General features: G+C 35.8%; 1 protein-coding gene across 5 annotated transcripts in view; it reads left to right on the top strand.

Annotated features, from left to right (window-relative positions):
- EML4 (EMAP like 4) overlaps positions 1-21,677 on the top strand; it is a 162,762-nt gene that overhangs the window by 46,027 nt on the left and 95,058 nt on the right. For 4 of the 5 annotated variants that reach the window (XM_049652242.1, XM_049652238.1, XM_049652239.1 and 1 more), the window contains exon 1: positions 15,588-16,083. The exons of the other annotated variant lie outside the window; for it this stretch is intronic. In XM_049652242.1, coding sequence (XP_049508199.1) covers positions 16,017-16,083 — 67 coding nt within the window. In that variant the 5' untranslated portion in view covers positions 15,588-16,016. Of the gene's footprint in view, positions 1-15,587; positions 16,084-21,677 lie in introns of those variants that run through there. 5 annotated transcript variants of the gene reach the window in all.

Below are 21,677 nucleotides of genomic sequence, written 5' to 3'. Positions count from 1 at the left end.
TGTAATTAACATTTTGCTATAATTGGGTTTTCCCATGTTTATCCATCATCCATCATCTTATTTTCTGATAAACTTAAAAGTAAGTTGCAGGAATCAGTTACAGATTTAAATTAATTTTCTTTCTGATCCTTTTACCTTAAAGGATAGTCAGAAAATGTAAAGAATTCCTATTAGCATATTTTATCTGAGAACTTCCCTGCGTGGACCTTTTCAACCTGCTTTATATAATGTCACCTATCCAGTCACACTTTGGTTTAGTTTTTCACAACTCTTCCTTTTTAAATATTTTTTAATGGTTTATTTTTGAGAGAGAGAGACAGAATGTGAGCAGGGGAGGGGCAGAGAGTGAGGAAGACACAGAATCTAAAGTAGGCTCCAGGCTCCAAGCTGTCAGCAAAGAGCCCAACTCAGGGCTTGAACCCATGAACTGTGAGATCATGACCTGAGCCTAAGTTGGACGCTTTACCGACTGAGCCACTCAGGCGCCCCCCCCCCCTTTTCTTTAATATTTATTTATTTTTGAGAGAGACAGAGTGTGAGTGGGCTAGGGGCAGAGAGAGAGGGAGACATAGAATCCAAAGCAGGCTCCAGGCTCTGAGCTGTCAGCACAGAGCCCCATGTGGGACTCGAACTCATGGACTGCAAGATTATGACCTGAGCCGAAGTCAGATGCCCAACCGACTGAACCACCCAGGTGCCCCAGTTTTCACAACTCTTACCCCTAATAGTCTCACTAAGATCTTCAGAGGAAAAAGAGAATTTTTTTTTTTTTTTTTGGTAATTATAAAAACAGTCATCCACAACCCCAGCATAAGCACAACTATTATTTCCTGTTATTTTTTTATTTCATATATTTTTGCAATAATTGCTAGTGTATATAGTTTAAAAATCTTTTTTAAAACATGTGAAGTGTTCAGATTATTATATAATAGCCTGATAATTAATGAGTATTTGATATTTGATTGAATGACAGGACCACTGTTTTTAACCATGGGCAAGTAAGTTGCTTCCCAATTGAGGAAAGCTATTGAACCCAGTCACATGTTATTGCTTATTGCCTGAAATTGGTTATATGTAAAGTTCATTACCCCATCCCTCTGATGCACACAACCTTAAGAGTTAAAACTGCAGAGAAAGAAGTTGAAAGGAATAAAGATTGACTTTAGTTCTATATCAGGAACAGATTAGGAAGTTAGGGAAAAAGTTACATTCAAATGTGATGAAACATTTTTAAGTAAATTTTCATTTTTTACCAGTATTTTGACAGATATTCTCAGAGTTGAGTAAACTTCGTATTTAAAGTTTACCTACAAGTTTAAGCATATTAGAAACCTTTGATGTCAAGTAGAAAGACTAGATATGTTATATATTTACTCTGATTTTTATTCCTCTTTGCTGTGTAACTCCTTTGGATTCTAAAAAGCAGTAGCCAGTGCACTACCACTTGCTAATATAATGTATACTTACATAAGTGGTGGTTGCAAATTTTTCTCTTAGCTTGAGCATAATTAGCTGGTCAAACAAATTGAATTCTCTAATTGTAGGGATACAGGGTCTTACAGAAGATAGTTTTTGAGTCCTTCTACAGTGATAGAGAATTATACTTAATCCATCAAGGCAGTTAGTTGAGTCTCTTGTTTTATTAATAGATTTTTCAGAGAAAGCAGTTCTTGATTGTCAAGATTCATTCTTCCTAGAATTAACCTTTATTGTAGAAAAAAAAAAATCCCATCTAGCCTACATTCTTCATGTTATATAGTGAGTATATTTCATCTTGTTTGGCCTCTGTGGAAACAGATGGTTACTATTTTTCATATAGTAACTTTAGATACCTGAAACCTAACATTTATCTTTTAGGCTTTACTGTGCTTGAATTAAGTTATTTACATAATACAGACCTAAACAGAGCTTTCTGCCCATGAAAAAGATGCACTCTGGGGATTCTTAAAATATGCTTCTGGACATTTGGTCATGTTTGTGTGTGCATATATTCATGGTCTTAATGAGCAGTTAGGTAACTTGAACTACATTGCTTGATTGCTACATTGGTGGGAGCATATGTCCAAGTATCAGCTCTATCAACAAATATTATAGCAAAATGAATGCAGAAAAAATGATCTGGGCTTGATCTGACTTTTGAAAATGTAGATTTACTTTGGGGAAGACGTGAGGAATCTGATCTGGGCTCTATTCATCCGATTTTTGGAAAATTCCTAGAATGTTAAGTTGATCCTGGGATGACTTTATGGGTTTGAGCCAGATCTGGGGAGATCCAGATTGTATCATCTTCTTGCAGAGTGGGCTTTAGGATATCCCATGTATTCTACACTTAAGAATTACTACTTGTATCTCTCATTTATGTGGATCCTCCTGAGTTGATCTGAAGAGAATAGAAAGGTACGGGAAAGGGGATTTAAGTTTGCCATGTCATATTTACTTGGTGTCAGCCTCTCACACTTGTTTCCTGTCTAAATAGCACAGTAAAACTCCATACTAGAAGTACATGGGTGCTCTTTTAAATTTTGGGGATGCTTTACTTTGACAATAAGAATATTTGAGTTTTGGATTTCAACCAGTAGAATGGTAATGGTTTTGCCTTTGTTTTTTTCAGTCAGTGAAAACTTAAAAAAAAAAAAACCCAAAAACCTTTAATATAGGTATAATGCAATTGGGTAATGTTTGTACGTATTTTCCTAAAAATTACCTGAGACACACCGTTGGCCTAGTTTATCAGTGACATCATTTAAACAGTGATGGCTCTTGTCAATAAGGAACGTACAGTGAATTAGGTGAATTCTGAAGCCAAGAAGTTTAGTTGTAGATCTTGAATTGATTAATTACAGCAGCAACCCCATTTGTTGAAGAGACCATTTTCATAAGGAAATAGATGAAAAGCTTTTCAAAAGGCCTCCTTTATAAATTTCCAAGTTCTCCAAATCTTTAACTTAGTTTTTTTTAATATTTTTTTTTAATGTTTTTATTTAGTTTAGAGAGAGAGCAGGGGAGGGGGGGGAGGACTGGGGGGGGGGAGTGTGACAGAGGATCCACAGCGCGCTCTGTGCTGACAGCAGAGAGCCGAAATGGGACTCAAACTCACGAGCAGTGATATCATGACCTGAATGAAGTCAGACACTTAACCAACTGAGCCACCCAGGCATCCCTAACTTGCTTTAGTTTTTATCTTTGATTTTTCTTTTAGTTTTCCCAAATTAAAAAATAACAGATTTCATGTAACATAAAGTTTTTTAAAAAACCAAATCTGTGTTTATGTGTTTGGATTTTTGCTTTGTTTTGGTACAGGAGCATTTTAAACTTCTTTGTGGCCAGGGATAGCCTGCTTCGTAATTTCTATTATAAGAAGAGTTTAGAGGTGGCAGTTTGTGTGTATGTGGGCGGGGGGGGGGGGGTGGGGGGGGTGGGGGCGGTGGTGAGGGATGTCATGAAAATATGTTTTGAAGCTTCTTTTGAATAGTCATTTTATTTTCACTCATACTGTATGTTCTAGATCATTCAAATCATCAGAGTTCTATAAAAATGACCTTATTTACATATAATGCACATATCACCCGTATAACTGAAAAAGTATCAGTTGTCCATATCAAATACATAGTTTCCCATATTTATGTTGCCACTGCCTTGTTTACGCTACCATTACCTCTAACCTGAACAGGTCTCACAACTTCTTATCTGTTGCTTCCTTCTAGTCTTATCTCTCTCAAGCAGTTTCTTTGCCTTAAATCCATCCTCCACGTAACCACCAGGGGATGAGCTGCTTAAATTGCAAATTTGATCTGGCCACTCCCTGGCTGCCCTCCAAGACCGTATTCTTCAGAGTGAAGTGTGTAAAATGATTTATTGCTGATGCGGGGAAAAAAATATTAGAATTTTTGTATTTACTTTTAGACCTAAGATAGAGGAAAGAAATTAAGCCGTACCAATATCTGATAGAACGATTCACATGCTCCGTCAGTCTGTCAGTTTGTCCTCTGTCACCTAAGGAGGAGTGGGAGTTCCATGCAGGAATTTACAATGGAGCTCTCTCCCATTTGCTCTCCGTGTGTTGCATCATATTGCCATTTACTTGTACTTTGTTAAGTATGTTTATGTATTATCTGATTCTCATAAAATAGATAAGTGTCTTAAAAAAGATTTCTTTGAAGAAACGAGAGATTTAAGAGATGTTAATAAGCAGAGGAGAAGAAGAAAATGGCACAGACCGTTTTATATTTTTGTTCAAGTTGTTTTTCAGACACATTATAGGTTTAAAATTAGTGATCCAGTCAGGTTTGATAAGAAGTCATCTCTCCAAAGTCAAAATTACTCAGGTGACTTGTTTGAAATATGTTTGATTCTTTCCCTAAATATATATATTGTGCCTTAAAATATTAGCTAATGATAGAAAAAGCAAAAAGTAGTTTGTCAGGTCTTAATATTCACCACTCTAGGCCTGCATAAAATTTAAATATTATAAGCATCTTGGTGATTAAGTCCAACTGGGAAAATAAGGCAATGTGTGTGAAAGTAATAAAAAGTTATAACATCAAGATTAAAATACTCCCTTCACTTGAAAGAAATAAAAATGCTATTTTCCAGCACACATACATACACCAAACTCTAATGAAAGTATGAAACTGATGCTGTAATTAGCAGGACATCTAAGATGCTTATTTTTATCCATACTTTCCAGATTTCTATTTTTTACATGTTTTATAATGTTCATAACATATTAGCAGAGTAATACACGTATAAAGAATTTATATATATTGAGGGTGTGAGCTCCACATTTAAAAACCTTTTATTGACACTTAATACATGTAATCATAATCCAGGTAAAAAGAAAGAGAGCATACCCAATACCCCAGAGGACCCTACACCTTTCCTCTTCTCCCAATTATTACCCCCCCAATATCTCCAAAAATAACTGCTATCTTAATTTTTGACAATATTGTGTAGTTTTACCTGGTTTATGTAAGTAGAATCTTAAAACATATACTCTTTTGTGTTTGGTTTCTTTTGCTCAGTACTGTTTGAGAGTCATTCATGTTGTGTAGCTGTGGTTCGTTCAATATCCTTGCTGAATGATACTGTGTTATATGAATATGCCACAGTTTATTTGTCTGTTCTAATATTGATGGATTTGATTTGTTTCCAGTGTCTGACTGTTACGGATAATACTGCTCTGATTCCTGTACATATTTTTTGGTACACATATTTCTGTTGAGTATAATCCTAGGATTGGAATGCTGAGTTGTAGGGAATGTGTTTATCCCACTTTAATAGTGATGCCAAATAGTTTTCCATACTGGCTGTACTAGTATATAGTTCCATCAGCAGTTCTAAGAGTTTGTGTTGTTCTACATCTTCACCAACACTACGTATTGTTAGTCTTTTTAATTTAAGCCACCCAATGAGTGTGTAGTGGTATTTTATTATGGTTTCAAATTGCGTTTTCTTGAATACCAATAAGGTTGAGCATCTTTTCACATATTTATTGGCCAATTGGATGTCCTCTTTTTTAAAGTTCCTGTTCAACTCTTTTATTCATTTTTGTATCGGACAACTGTCTTTTTCTGGTTGATTTATAAGTATTCTCTGTATATTCAGGATATGAGCCCTTTGTCAGTTATGTTCCAACTGCTTTCTCCTATTCTGGCGTGCCCTTTCACTTTTAATAGTGTCTTTTTATAATGGACATTCTCAGTTTTAAGGTTGGTCCTGATATTAATCTTTTCCCTTATCAATAGTGATTTCCGTATCTGTTTAACTATCTTCTGAAAGCTTTATTGTTTTGTCTTTCACAGTTAGATCTGGAATTGATTTTTGTATATGCTCTGAGGTAAGGGTCAAGTTTTATTCCCTCCCCTCCCCCATATGCAGATCCACCTGACCCAGCATTATTTATTGGCATGGATCTTGTTTCCCCAGCTCTCCAAAGTGCCGCCTTTGGTCTGTATATGAGTGTGCTTAATTTTGGAGTCTCTTTTCAGTTCTATGGGTTTATTTGTCTACCTTTGTCTTAATTACTGTAGTTTCATAATAAGTCTTGCTATGTAGTAGAGCAAGTGCACCTACATTTTTCCTTTTGTTCATGAGGGTTTTACTTATTCTTGACTTTTTGCTTTTCTGTGTAAACTTCAGAATAAGCTTACCAAATTCCATCCACAGGAACACATGCGTGCATGAACACACACAAAGTGTTGAAATTTTTTCCATACTGCATTAAATTTCCAAATCAGGGTAAAAGTGGCATGTTTTCATTGAGTCTTCAATCCATGCATTTGGTATATTTATCCAATTATTTAGGTATTTAATTTCTCTCGACAACATTTACTAGTTTTATGTGCAGAAGTCTTGAACGTCATTTTATTATTTTTATTACTAGGTATTTTTTTTAGTATTCCTGTAAATGATATTCTTTAAAGCCATTGTTTTTCTGTTTGTTTCTAGGATAGAGTAATATAGTTGATTTTGTGTATTGACCTGTATCCATCAACCTTGCTAAGCTCACTATTAATTCTAATCAGCTGTCTATATATTTTTGGTATTTTTTATATACATAATCATGTTGTCTGTGAATGATAGTTTTATTCTTTTCTAATGTCTAATTTATTTCTCTTGTCTTACTGAACTGAGTGGGACTGCAGTATAAAAGAGAAGTGGTGAGAGTAGGTATCCTTGTTTATTTTGTTCCCTATCTCAAAAGGAAAGCTTTCAGTATTTCCAACATTAAATATGATGGTGTCATTTTTTAATTTTTGTTATTTGCCTGTTGCACTTACTATGGCTGCATAATCAATTAAAAATTTAATGGCATATGGGGTGCCTGGGTGGCTCAGTTGGTTAAGCATCCGACTCTTGATTTCAACTCAGGTCATGATCTCATGGTTCATGAGATGTAGCCCCACATTGGGCTCTGTGCTGATAGCACAGAACCTGCTTGGGATACTCTGTCTCCCTCTCTCCCCGCCCCCCCCCCCACCCCAAATAGATAAACACACATTTAAGAAAAGAAGTTTTAAGTATATTTTGAGAGAGAAAGCACAGGTGGGGGGAGGGGCAGAGAGAGAAGAAGAGAGAGCAAAAGAGAATTCCAAGCAGACACTGCACTGTCAGCATGGAGCCTGACATGGGGCTCAAACCCAGAAACCACGAGATCATGACCTGAGCTGAAGTCCTACACTCAACCAACGGAGCCACCCAGGCACCCTTCATTTAAGAACATTTTAATGGCCTATGGGGTGTATGGGTGGCTGGGTTGGTTGAGCCCCACAGAGGGCTTGCTACTGTTGGGTCCCCTGCCCCTCCCCCGCTTGCACTCTCTCAAAAAATAAACATTAAAAAAATTTTTAATAGCATAAAGCAACCATTTATTATGATCATAGTTTTTGTGGATTAGGAGTTTAAGTAGGGCACACCATGGAAGGCTTATCTCTATTCTGTGTTGTCTGAAGCCTTGGCTGCAAGATGCAAAGGCAGAGGGAGAGAGGAACCATCTGAAGAATCATTTACTCATGTCTGGTTGTTGATGCTGGCTCTTTGCCGGGAGCCTCCTTTCCTCTCCACCTGTGGAGAGGTGGTCTCCGCCATGTGGCCTAGTGTGAGCTTCTTCACAGCATGGTGGTTGGTTTCTCCTAAAGCAAACATTCCCAAACAAGAGAAAAGAAGCTGTATCCTTTTTACAGCCTAGTCTCAAGTCATATAAGCATTACTTTTGCTATACTCTGATTGGAGCAGTCACAAGCCCCCAACCAGATGCAAGAGAAAGGGAGCACAGACCCTGCTTTTTGCTGAAAGGAATGTCTGTCCGTCATAGTATAAGAACACATCTATGTTTACGTATGCATGTATCCAGCTAGTGCAAGAGAGAAATGCAGAAAATGTGATCTGCTATAATGCCTTTGTTATCAGACTAAGGATGTTCCCTTCTATTCATAGTATTTAATGTTTTTGTTTTGATGGATTTTAAATTTCATGAAATGCCTTTTGTTTGAAATTAATGATTTTTTTCTGTTAATGTAAGTTTCTTCAATAAAGTCAACTTGGTTGTGATTTATTATCTTTTTTATATGTTACTGCTTTTGGTTTGCTAATTCTTTTTTAGGATTTTTGCATCTTTGAAAGTTCTTTGAGAGGACCACATCTTAACCTACATCACTTTTATATCCTACCATATACCTAATAAAGTGTTGGACATATGGTAAAAGCTTAGAAAATAACTTTTTTTCCTGTCTCTCAGTTCCTTATTCAACAATATCAAATCCTTGGGATACAATGTGTTAGTGATTTTATTAAAAAATATTCTTTATGTGGAAATAGGAGAGGTTTTCTGAAAATGTAAACCTATCCGCCCTCACCTAGAAGTCTGAGTAGTCTTTTCTGTATCTTATCTACCAGCTTGAGAACCTTCACTATACATAAGCAAAGATTGTGCAGCAAGAAGGACAATAAAATGCCGGATTCTCTAATTTGGCACTAAATAAAAATTTATTTCGCTTATTGTCTCCTTCTTATTCTCTTTCTGTAGCCATGGAGAAATAAAGTCATAAAATTAATACACTGCCAATTCTGATTATGGAGGCCGGTCTCAGCCTTATTAATAAAATTTACTTTGTCAGTAAAACTGATTCCTGTCTTAGAAGAGATACTTTAAAAATTATGTATTTGTAAATTATAAATATGTACTTGCACATTTTAACAAATCAAACTTTGTACAAGATAACCCTTGTTAATAGTTTAGTTTGTATCCTTCTGTGGTAGAGGTAGACAAAATACGGCCCTCGTGCCAAATCCACTGTATCTGTACATCCTGTGAGCCAAGAGTGTGTTTTTATATTTTTAAATGGTTGAAAAAAATCAAAAGAATATTTCATGACCCATGAAAGTTATATGAGATTCTAACTTCAGTGTCTATTAAGTTTTATTGGAACATAGCCAAGCTCATTTGTAGACATGTTGCTACAATAGAGTGCAATAGTTGGGACAGAGTTCTTTTGACATTGCAAAGCCTAAAATATTTACTCTTTGGTCCTTTACAGAAAAAGTTTGCTGACCCCTGTTCTACATGAACAGGTTTTGTTGTTTGTTTCAAAAACAGGACATAAAATAACACTGTGTGTACAATGGCTGTGCATTATCTGTTGCTTACTGGCAACTAGCTTTTTTCACTTCATGTATCTCCTATGGATAACCTTCACACCACATTGATAGACATATGATACATTCTTTTAATAGTGTATAATATTTCATATTTAGGAGCCATTTCGTTCACCTGTTCTCATTTTGATAGACCTTTAAGTCTTGTTTATATAGTCCCTTCTCTCCTTACTACATACGTTGTTGGATCAAAGAGTGTGTGTGTAATTTTAAATAGCTATTACCAGATTACTTTTAAGAAAGTTTGTAGCAGTTCACAAATGTACCAGTACAACTGCCTGTGTCCTAATAACATCCTAGCTACTGATTGCTCTCATATTTTTATTTAGCCCATAGGAACAGTAAAAATTGTTTTAATTTTCTGTCCTGCTGACTGAAGAGGCTAAGTCATTTGTAATTGTAAAGACATGCTTTCAGCAGTGTCAAGTTTAATCATCTCAACAATTTGTTTTCTTTTTGCTTTTGAACAGATCTTAAATGCCAGCAGTCACAACTGCAGATTTTACTCTAGCCAATTATCTTTCCTCTCCTTGCTTATAGGAAGTAACCATTTTTTTTTTTAAGTCTGCACCTATTACAAGAGTACTATGTGAGAGATTTCGTCCTACTTAGCCCATATCTCTCACAGTATGTGAAAAAAATCCTAAAACACATCTAGATACAGTAAATAAGATCTTTGGTTACAAAGGTCATTACATTTTTATTCTTTGGACAATTGAGTAAATACAGATTAATAGTTTATTAAGCAATGCTGGCTCTAGGCTACATTATGAAAAAGGTGAAATTGTCCTTACAACTCCACCTTTTCTCTTCTCCCTCATTTGTACCCTTATTTAGGTTATTCTTTTAGGTGATCTGCCCTTTTCAGATACACAGTTATGCCCCAGTTGTCTTCTGCCATCATTTATACTTTTGGGAAAATTTAAATTCTACTTACTTCTAAGTGAATTTACATTTTAAATTATGAAAGTTTTTGTTGCTTATTAAATGAGGAGTTTGCTGTTGTTTTGACAACAGCTTGTTTGAGATATAATTCATATACCATACAGTTCACACATTTAAAATACTCAATTCAGTTGTTTTTAGTATATTCATAGGTTGTGTAACTTGTACCACTATCAGTTCTGGACTACTCTCAACACCCAGAGAAGAAATTCTGTATTCTTTAGCAGTTGCTCTCCATTCCTCCTGCAGACCCTAGGTAACCACTAATCTACTTTCTGTTACACATTTGCCCCTTGTGGACATCTCCTATGAATGGAATCATACAATAAGTCGTCTTTGTGACTGGCATCTTTCTTTAACTTAGCATGTTTTCCTGATGCATCCATATTGTAATGTGTATCAGTATTCCATTCCTTTCTATAGTTGAATAATCCATTGTTTGGATATACCACATGAATGATATCCATTATTTGATGCACATTTGGGTTATTCTGCTTTTTGACTATCGTACATAATGCTGCTGTGAACATTCATGTGTAAGTTTTTACGTAGACATGTTTTCATTTCTCTTAGGTGTATACCTAGGAGAGAATTGCTGGGTCTTATAGCAATCTATGTTTAACTTTTTGAAGAACTGCCAGAATATTTTCCAAAGTGGTTGTACCATTTACATTCTCACCAGCATTGTATCTGGTTTATTTTATTTAGCATAATATTTTCAAGACTCACCCATATTGTAGCATGTGTCCGCATTTTATTTTTTAAGGTTGGATCATACTCCATTGTATGTATATACACATTTTGTCCATTCATCTGTGGATAGACATTTGGGTGGTTTCCACCTTTTCACTGTTGTGAATGATGTTACTGTTAAACACTGGGGTACAAGTATATGTTTGAGTCCCTGTTTTCAATTCCTGTAAAGTGGAATTGCTGGATCACATGTTTAACTTTTTGAGGAACCACCAGGACGTATTATGCAGTGGCTACATAATTTTGCATTTCCACCAGCAACGCACGAGGATTCTTTCTCCACTTGTGGAGAAAGTACTTTCATGTACTTACTGGCAGTTCGTGTATCTTCTTTGGAGAAATGTCTATTCAAGTCCTTGACCTATTTTTGAGACTAGTGTTGCTGGCTTGCTCAGTAAGTAGATCTTAATATTTAGTGAATCTTGCTGGATTATTCCTTCAGTGTAGTTTTTTAATGTACACTTCTCTTCAAAACATATGGAAGTTCTGATGCCAACATTTAGTGTTGCCAGAATTTACAACTTTTGTTTATTTAATGGATATGAAATAGTAGCCTGTGATTTTAATTTGTATGTTCCTAATTACTAGTAAGGGTGATCCATCTTTCCACCTTCCATATAAACAGAAGTTTACCTATTCATCTCTTTCACATTTTTTGATCAGGTCGACGTCTTTTCTTATTGATATATTTACATATTTCTTGTATGATTCCAAATATTTTTTTCCAAATTGTGCCTTTAAATTTTTTTTTCCTTTTTGAAGTAGGAAGAACTGAATTTGAATTTGGGTCCTTAGGAGTTAACATAGGTGCCTGAGAAACTAGTCACTCAATAAAATTTAGGATGAATAAGTATTTTTCAGAAATCTAAAAATCTGTGTTATTTTTTAAAGCAATAATGCTACTTGTTTTTAAAATAGACAAAAGTGTATACTTACAGCTTATATAACATTTTAATATTTAGTACTTAGAATCATATTGTTTGGGTTATATCTGTAAACTTATTTAGAAGTTATATTTTGGGGGGGCACCTGGTTGACTCAGTTGGTCAAGCATCTAACCAGCTCAGGTCGTGATCTCAAGGTTCGTGAGATTGAGCTCCACTTTGGGTTCTGTGCTGACAGTGTGACGCCTGCTTGGGATGTCTTTCTTTCTCTCTTTCTCTCAAAATAAATAAACTTTAAAAAATGCTTTAAAAAAAGTTGTATTTTTGCCTGATGTTTTATAGGTTTACATAGCTCTCCAGCTGCATTGCTTTTCTAAATTTTTCTAAAAATTATCATCAATATTTTATTTAAATAACTTGTTCCAGAAACCAAACTTTCATTTTTCCCTCCCATTAAAAATCGACTGATTTTCTTTTTTGAGTCTCACTATTTTCTGTATAAATCTATCAGGGCAAGTGTTGTATTACACTTTGTTTGCATTTTTTTTTTTTTAATTTTTTTTTTCAACGTTTTTTTTTAAATTTATTTTTGGGACAGAGAGAGACAGAGCATGAACGGGGGAGGGGCAGAGAGAGAGGGAGACACAGAATCGGAAACAGGCTCCAGGCTCCAAGCCATCAGCCCAGAGCCTGACGCGGGGCTCGAACTCACGGACCGCGAGATCGTGACCTGGCTGAAGTCGGACGCTTAACCGACTGCGCCACCCAGGCGCCCCTTGTTTGCATTTCTTTCTCCCCCACTCATCCATGCTTTTTAGGTTTGGAGACTATCTTATCCAATGAATGGCATATAATTAGAAGTTCATTAAATGTTAATCTGCTAACTCCAATTTAGCTTTTTTTTTTTTTTTTAAGTGTTTGTTTATTTTTGAGAGACAGAGTGGGGCAGGGGCAGAGAGAGAGGGAAACAGAGACCCCGAAGCAGGCTCCACACTGACAGCTGAGAGCCTGATGTGGGGCTTGAACTCCCGAACCAAATGACCCGAGTCAAAGTTGGACACTTAACCGACTAAGCCACCCAGGCATCCCCCAGTTTAACATTCTGATGATGAAATGGAATTTGGTGAATAAGTAATTAGTAAAATAATGTAGCATCTCTTTCTGCGGACTTTTCAGAGACTGTTCCAGTAAATCTTTACTGCTTAGGTGCCTGACCCTGCAGATCTTACTGAACATTGAGAATTTAGTCAATTTAGGTGTGGGTTTACCAGGCCTTTATTTTAGAATCTTAGTAATTATTTTAGTAATAGCTAACATTCATAAGACTTTCACTGTTTTGCTGTCCTTTTTAAGTGTTTTTTCATGATTTTTATCTAATTAAATTCTCTTTGATTTTATATGTTAGGTACTCTTAGACTCATTTTAAAGATGAAGAAACAGAGGTGTGGAGAAGTTAAGAAACTTGACCCGAGTTATACAATTAGTAAATGGTGAGCCAGTTTTTGAATCCAGGTAGTCTAAATTCAGCACTATATTCTTAACCACTGTATATATACTAAATAAAATTTTGGTTACACATGAACTTTATATTCCAAGAACAATTTTGTTAATAAAAACATACATGGTAGAATATTTTTCTTAAAGCAAGATAGGGACTATATTTTCTGCCAAGGACTGATGATTCGCCAGGAGGGGTAGGGGGGGCAGGGAGAAGAGGGAGAGAGAAAATGTGAATGAGTAAGTTTAGGACTAAATACATAAAGAAAGCATTGAGTTTGTCTAAGGAATCAGTAAGGGGAAGAGAGTGGGTTGTTTGTTTTAATGGAGAGATATAGGCATTTTAGCTTATTTACTCATAACAAAAAAATTAGTGAAATAAGTTGTCTGTAGTCCTGGGTTGAGGCCTTGTAGTGCAAAAATATCTAACCTCTTGATTGGGCTAAATCTCTAAAACTGTGACAGCAATAACAAAAATATACTTAATGGGCATATTGTGACAGAGAGAGGGGAAGAAGGGGAAGAAAGGCAGGGAGAGAGAGAATCTCAAAGTCCAGGAACAAAAGAGGAAAAGGGGATATTCAGAGAAAGAAGAAGCCAAAAAAGGAAGAAATATTTAGGGCAATGAGAGATAACCTGTCTTTTCTATCAGTCATCGGCTAAAATTGTTTCTTCCAGATCCTTTCCCCAGCCCCATGAAACTTTGCATGTGGGGGTTCTGTTCTTCTAAAGCGACCCCAGTACTCTGCATGTCACTAAGGTAAAAGGGGTCTCTATCTCGCCCCTTGTTTAGTCCTGTCTTTGCTGCTGATTCTACAGTGTGTCCACAATAAATCAACCAGTGTTTGGAGAGTTACCAGTGCTAATGGTGTTTTCCAGGTGTAGAGGAAAATAAAACGAAATAGCTTCTCCCCTAGAGGACTTTGCAATCTAGTTAGGAATTTAGAATGTAACTTTATTAAAAGATAACTAACAATATCCTGCAATATGATGTGTCAGATGGTATAGACATTCCACACTCAGCTCTAGCTCTTTAACCAGCTCTTTTTAGCAGGCAACCTTGTCTCCTACTTTACAGATTAAAAATTTTGGTATAAAAACAAACATCTGTGCCTGCTTTCATCCTCTTTCTTCTTAGATAAAACAGTGTCCCTTTTCAAGGCTCATTCTTTGGGCTGTATTTTCTTTCTTCCTTTCTTTTTAAGTTTTATTTATTTAAGTAATCTCTACACCACGTGTGGGGCTGGAACTCACAACCCCAAGATCAAGAGTCCCATGGTCTTCTGACTGAGCCAGCCAGGAACCCCTGGTCTGTATTTTCTATTTTAGCCCTTCACATCTTCTTTAACTAGAGTTTTCCTGTATGTCCTTTCATATTAGTACACATCACTCTCTTGTTGATTTTTTTTCCCCAGACCCTGAAAATATATTGCCCTTCTATCTGGAGCAAAAACCCCATCATCATCCTTCCGCAACATTGTCTCCACCCCTCACCCATTTATTTCCCCCTACCATCTTCACTACCTCATGGTCACAGTTCAGTGCATTGTAACTCTTGATTGGGCTCAGGTCATGATCTCCCAGTTTGTGGGATCAAGGTGCTCACAGCTCACAGTCTGCTTGGGATTCTCTCTCCTCTGCCCCTCCTCTGCTCATGCTCGCTTGCTTGCTCGCTCTGTCTCAAAATAAATAAGCATTAAAAATTGTTTATTACTCGTGCAGTTGTACTATTTTACAGTAATTTGGGAAATTAAGTGAATTAAGAAAAATGACTTCTCATTGTACATTCATCTCACTTAAGTACAATGCTTATAATGAATCAGCCATGTTAGTTTTAACACTAAAATTTCAAAAATCATTGAAAAGTGATAATTCTTTTAGTTTCTTTAAAGTAACGGTGGATTTTATTTTATTCAAAACGAAAAGGAAAAAAGGAAATGAGATTTGCCACTTTGCACACACATTCTTAATTTTTTTATTTCCTAGTAGAGGAAAATACTTTGGGGGCTTTAACTGTGTTACTTATAGAAACTGTTGAGTATATTTTGTGTTTCAGTTTCAAAAGGCAAAAACTGAGTTTTGTATTTGAAGCAGTTGCACCTTATGCTTAATCAATTAAAAGAAGATCAGGGGGGCGCCTGGGTGGCGCAGTCGGTTGGGCGTCCGACTTCAGCCAGGTCATGATCTCACAGTCCGTGAGTTCGAGCCCCGCGTCAGGCTCTGGGCTGATGGCTCAGAGCCTGGAGCCTGTTTCCGATTCTGTGTCTCCCTCTCTCTCTGCCCCTACCCCGTTCATGCTGTGTCTCTCTGTCCCAAAAATAAATAAACGTTGGAAAAAAAAAAAAAAAAAAAAGAAGATCAGAAAAGTCTGAGGACAACCAAATTATTGTTTTCATGTGGTGTATTAATTCATGTGTTTCTGCCTATGCCTGGAGTTTAGCCACTCCCCAAAGCAGCCAAAGTTTTTTGTCTGTATCTTTACCCCCTTTTGGCTGCATGCTCTGTTTGCTCTCTCTCCTTCAGTGTCTTTGTCTCTCTTTATAAATAAGTAGAAAACTTTACTTCAGAGAGCAAAGGGACAGGAGAAGAGCTATCTTAAGAAATTTTTATTTGTGCCAACATAGAAGTGCTTTGTGGTAGGCCATCTGGACCGGGAGGATTTCCTCAGAATGTAAAGTATGTCGTGAGAGTTAGAGAGCTGGGATTTGCTCTGGAACTATCTGGGAAGGCAGCAGGAAATGTAGACAGAACTGGTTTATATTGCTTGTAACGTAGGTGGCAAGAATGGAAGACAGCTTGCCTGGTCTCGCTTCAGTGTGTGTTTCCTCTACACTTACGAACTTCTGCACTGGTAACGTATCTTTCCTTTCCCGCGAATTCAAAACCTGTCTCACAGACTTTACTCATGACAAAAGAAGTCTGAGGACTGGGAGTGAACCTAGATCCGTTCTTTCCCCCCCCCCCCCCCCCCCCCTTTTAATATATGTGTCAGTAATGGCATAAATATTTGCTTACATACTTTTACAAAGTATTTAAGACTGAACCCACTATGTAAATAAATATAATCGTTTTGTGAGGGCAGAGTGGGCTTTGCTCAACTTGTTCTTTCCCTGCCCCCCACAAAGGATGGCCATTACACTATTCTTGAGGGAAAAAATTAAAACAGCAGCTTTTAATGGAAAATAATTCAAAAATGCCTCTCTAAAATAATAGCAAATCATAAATTATGTAATTAAGCTTGATGTTTGCTTCTATGAAGTCTAACCAGAAAATTTCATCAAAAGCAGAATTATCTGTTTTTAATTCTTTTTTGTTAAATTAAGTAAGAGTTGGGGGGGAGCCATTTTAATTGTGAATTAATCCTGGTGATAGAATAAGTAAAGTCTGTCCCTGGGACCAGCCACCATGCTCAGAGTACTGTAACAGAAATATTTTTCGGGGTGTCTGTGTGTGTGTGTGTGTGTGTGTGTGTGTTTTGCTTTGTTTGTCTTTTGTTTTTTTACTTAACACAGTTTCTCTTTTATGCTAGTAGATGAATTTTTAGTAAGACTGTATTACAAGGAAAAACACTTAGTTTTAAAAATGGAAAATAAGCAACATTATTTGTGTTATTTCATTGAAGCCAGAAGCCAGTCTTACTTTCATAGAATCATATTGCTAACTGGAGGTAATTGATATTGTCATTTACTAGCAAAATAAAATATCCAAGGTTTTAGCAATTTAAGTGCCTTACTTAATTAAAACTTTGAGAGAAAAATGTGACTTTTGAAATAGAATATTATGATAAGTATGAAACCTTAATTCCTGCATAAATATAAATATATCTTCCTATGAGTAGCTGTGTTTTTAGAATATATTTTCTTTGGTTTATTTCCACAAATAAATTTTAGCCGTTGTAGAACACATAGTGCATTACTTCTTGATATAGTCCTTAAGTATTTCTGTCTTTATGCAATATTTGAAGACAGCCAATTCCACTTTAGAACAAAACAAAAAAATCATTTAAGTTGCTAAATTCCTTCTGATACGAATTTACTAACGTGGCAAATCATTTGTAATTGTGTTTTGTGTTATAAACAAATAATTTTTAAAGACCAGCTCTTCCTTTGAATGTATTGTATTGATTTTTGTGTCTCTTCTTAGCCTGAGAATATTCTTTTTGAGTATCATTTATAGTCATACTTTTTACAGAAATGCTTTCATTGGCCAAAATTGTTTCTTCCAGATCCTCTTCCTAGCCCCATGAAACTTCTCATGAGGGGGTTCTGTTCTTATAAAGCATAAAAATCTATAAATTAACCAAATTTGCATTGAAAATTCTACATCACAGCCTAAATTAACTTTGCTTTTTTTTCTGAGAAAATAATTTAAATTTTATTTACACAGAATTGTGTGTGTGTGCGTGCACGCACATGCGCACAGAAAATTCATTTAAAAGAGTAGAAGGCAGCAAAAATCCTCAGAAATCCCACTTCTCTGAGACCTACCTCTAGTGTCTCTATATCTGTATGTACATGTATACCTGTAGATATACAGTTCTACACAAAATACACAGTAATTGTTGCCTTGCAGATTTTTTGTCTATATATTTTTAATTTCATAGTATGTGGTCACTCTTAATAAACTTGTTGATGATTATAAATATACATCATCCTTTTTAAGAGTACATAGTATACCATAGTGCAACCATTTAATCAGTTGCCTGTTTATAGTCCTTTAAGCTAGTGCCATATTTTTTTCAGCTGTAAACAATGCATGGTATTGTTACTATTTTCTCATGTTTCTTCATCCTTATTAGCTCCTCTAATCTTCCAATTTGCATTGTCTTTCTACCCAGTAAATCCTGCCAGTGCCTTAACATAAGTGTTTTTAACAAGGGGAGATCATAGACCATTTAAAAACATTTTTTAATATTTGTTCTTTGAATGGTATTGTGTACTGAATAATATACTTTTCTGAAATGGACTATTTTTTCCCCCAGAGATTTATAGGTAATAATTAAGGGTCCTACCATTAGCCTCAAACTGTCATAAAAACCATCTTATTTAGTTGTTTTTATGACATAAAACCTCAGAGTTTTTTGGAAGTACAACTCCACTTTTTATCTGTTTTGGAAAATTTAATGTGCAAAGATGATTCTCCAAAAAATGAAATGAGGAAACCAACTATAATTTACTCATCTCCAAAATTCTTTTTTTTTTTTTTATGATACAGATGTTATGTTTTCTGTGGATGCCTCCCTATACTAGCCCTTGCCCTCTGTCACCAGAAGTAACTATTGTCACAAATTTTGTGTATATTATTCTCTTTATAGTTTTATTCTAAATAATATGTTACTTATTTTTGTGTTTTTTGAATTTTTATAAAGTTTATCTGACTTGCTTTTTATGCTTATCAGTATATTCCTTGGACTCATACATGATGTTGCATTACCACTCAGTATTATTCTGTTGAATGTTTGTATCAGTTTATTTACCCATTTTACAGTTGACGAACATTTAGATTTTTTTCCCGTGTTTCTATTTTGAACTATGCTGTTGTAAACATTCTTGAACATGCCTCTTGGTATATGTGTGCAAGAGCAGAGACTGGGAATACCTGGTAGATAACCTGTTTTGTAAAGTTTTATTGGAACATAGCCATACCCAATCATTTACATGTTTATTTATATATAGCTGTTTTTTGTATTATAAAGGCAGATCTGAGTAATTGCTACAGGGGCTCTATGGTCTGCAAAGCTAAAATATTTATCTAGCTCTTTAACAGAAAACGCTTGCCAGTCCTGCTGTAGGATAGGGTATATACACCTAGAAGTGAACTTGCTGAGTCATAAGATGTGTGCATCTTCAGTTTTACCAGATGATGCCATGGTTGGGTTCCCCCCCTCCTCCCCACAAAGTCATTGAAACAGTTTATATCTCCTAGCAATAATGTAGGAGAGTTCACATTACTCTGTATCCCTGGGAACACTTGATATTGTCACACTTTGAATGTTTTGCCAGTTTGGTGAGTATAAAATAGTATTTTATATGGTTTTAATTTTCCTTTCCAAAATTTTTATTTATTTTTATTATTTTATTTATTTTTATTATTTTAAATGCTTATTTTTGAAAGAGAGAGAAAAAACAGTGTGAGTGGGGGAGGGGCAGAGAGACAGACAGAATCTGAAGCAGGCTCCACGCTCTGAGCTGTCAGCACAGAGCCCGATGCAGGGCTTGAACTCACAAACTGTGAGATCATGACCTGAGCTGATGTTGGACACTTAACCAATTGAGCCACCCAGGTACCCCTGCTTTCCAAAATTATTAATGAGGTGCTTGAGCCTCATTTCATATGTTCATTGGCCATTTGTTCCTTTTTGTGATGCTTAGTTGAGATTTTTACCAATTTTTCTGTTACAGTTTGCAGGAATTCTTTATTCAGGATAGTAATTCATTACTATGTGTTAAAACTATCTTCTCCCAGTTTGTAAATTGCTTTTTCTCTTTATCGTGTCTTTTAGTGTGCATACATTCTGAATTCTAATGTAGATAAGTATCAGTCTTTACTTTTATGGGTAGTGCTTTCTGTGTCTCATTTAGGAACCTCTCCTTCACTTCCAAAATATGAAGATATTCTCTCTTACTAAAGGTTTTATAATTTTATCTTTAATCCTTTAATTTACTTGGATTTTATTTTTGTGTGTGGTGGAGATAATAACTTCATTATATACTTAATTTTAATGAATTTGTAAATTTTAATTTAACTTGGGAAGTTTAGTCATTATTTACATATTTTTATCAGCTAGAATCTTTTTCTCTTCCTCTGGGCCTCCAGTGACACTAATATTAGGTCCAAGGCTGCTTTTTTTTCCCTCCCTTTCTGTTTAGATTGTATAAATCATATATATAATGCATGTGTATGTAATATATATTCTAATATAATTTTTTAAATAGAAGAAGTTCTAATTTCAAAGATTATTTTCTTATAAACAAAAAGCTTCGTTATCCAGTATCCCATAATTTAGGAAGTTAGATTGGGAAAGAATGTTGCTATAGACAGCCATAGTTAATCCTAACTGCAAATAGTGAAGCAGAAAAGGTATCCTGAAAGATTAGGAATTTGAAAATGTAATACTTTGAGTGTTTTAATTAGAAATATAATAGCCTCTAGTGCATCATTCTGTCACAGTACTTGTAGCACAAAGTAATTAGTGTTCTCAATGAAGATTGAGCCATCTAGAAGTGGCTAAATTAGAATTGTGTGTCTTAGTCAAGAAGGCAAGAAAGTATTTTACTTTAGAAAGATTTACACAAAATCATTAGCATTGAAAAGGTACTAGAATATATAGGCATGTCTCATTCTGATGTGTTGCTGGATTGCCAACTTTTGGATATTTAGAATAGAATATGTTTATCTCTGCAAAGGTAATGTATTTCTGAATAACTCAGAAGCCAAATTAACTGATTCATTGTAGTAAAAGCATAATGAACAGCTATCATTGTAGTTTTAACACTATAATATTGAATATTGAAGTCTACTAGTTACATATAAATTTGCTTACACCACTAATAAAAGAGACTTATGCCAACAAATAAGAGTAGACTGATAGATAAGAGGTTTATGGACCTCCGTTCTCTCTCCATTCACCTCCCTCAACCCTTCCCCCCCAATGAGTTTAACAACCCTTGAGGATTCATTTCTAGTAACTTTTTTTTTTTTAATTTTTTTTTTCAACATTTTTTATTTATTTTTGGGACAGAGAGAGACAGAGCATGAACAGGGGAGGGGCAGAGAGAGAGGGAGACACAGAATCGAAAACAGGCTCCAGGCTCCGAGCCATCAGCCCAGAGCCTGACGCGGGGCTCGAACTCACGGACCGTGAGAACGTGACCTGGCTGAAGTCGGACGCTTAACCGACTGCGCCACCCAGGCGCCCCCATTTGTAGTAACTTTTAAGGCTAGAAACTATCTTGAAAAGGAGCAAAGAAATGAGAGCTTATTGTATAAGGGAAAGGAGCTAATGTATACTTACATTAGGAAAAGGAAGTGTAAAAAGCTCCCAGAAAGTAGATATATTCTATTTGCTGAACAGATATGTCTTGTGAAGGAGAGAGAGTGTGGTGCATTAGATCATGAGAGAAAAAAATAAGAGCAAAGTTTTCAAAATAGAGAAGAGCGATGGATTTTTTAGAGTCATCTCAGGGAGCAATTCTAACCCCAGTTTGCTGTTTGACCAAGAAGAATTCACTTGAGTACCTAGAGTCTTAGTTTATTTACCTATAAAACGGTGAGGGAGAGGGAGGGAGGGAGAGAGAGAGAGAGAGAGAGAGAGAAAGAGAGAAAGAGAGAGAAAGCAAGTGGGGCAGAGAGAGAATCCCAAGCAGGCTCTGCGCTGTCAGCACAGAGCCCCATGTGGGTCTCAAACTGAGATCATGACCTGAGCTGAAATTGAGAGTCGGACGC

Source organism: Panthera uncia (genome assembly GCF_023721935.1).
Source record: "Panthera uncia isolate 11264 chromosome A3 unlocalized genomic scaffold, Puncia_PCG_1.0 HiC_scaffold_12, whole genome shotgun sequence".
In the NCBI taxonomy this organism is placed as follows: Eukaryota; Metazoa; Chordata; class Mammalia; order Carnivora; family Felidae; genus Panthera; species Panthera uncia.
The sequence above is the reverse complement of the archived record's forward strand: the minus strand, read 5'-3'. Positions and strand labels throughout refer to the sequence as shown.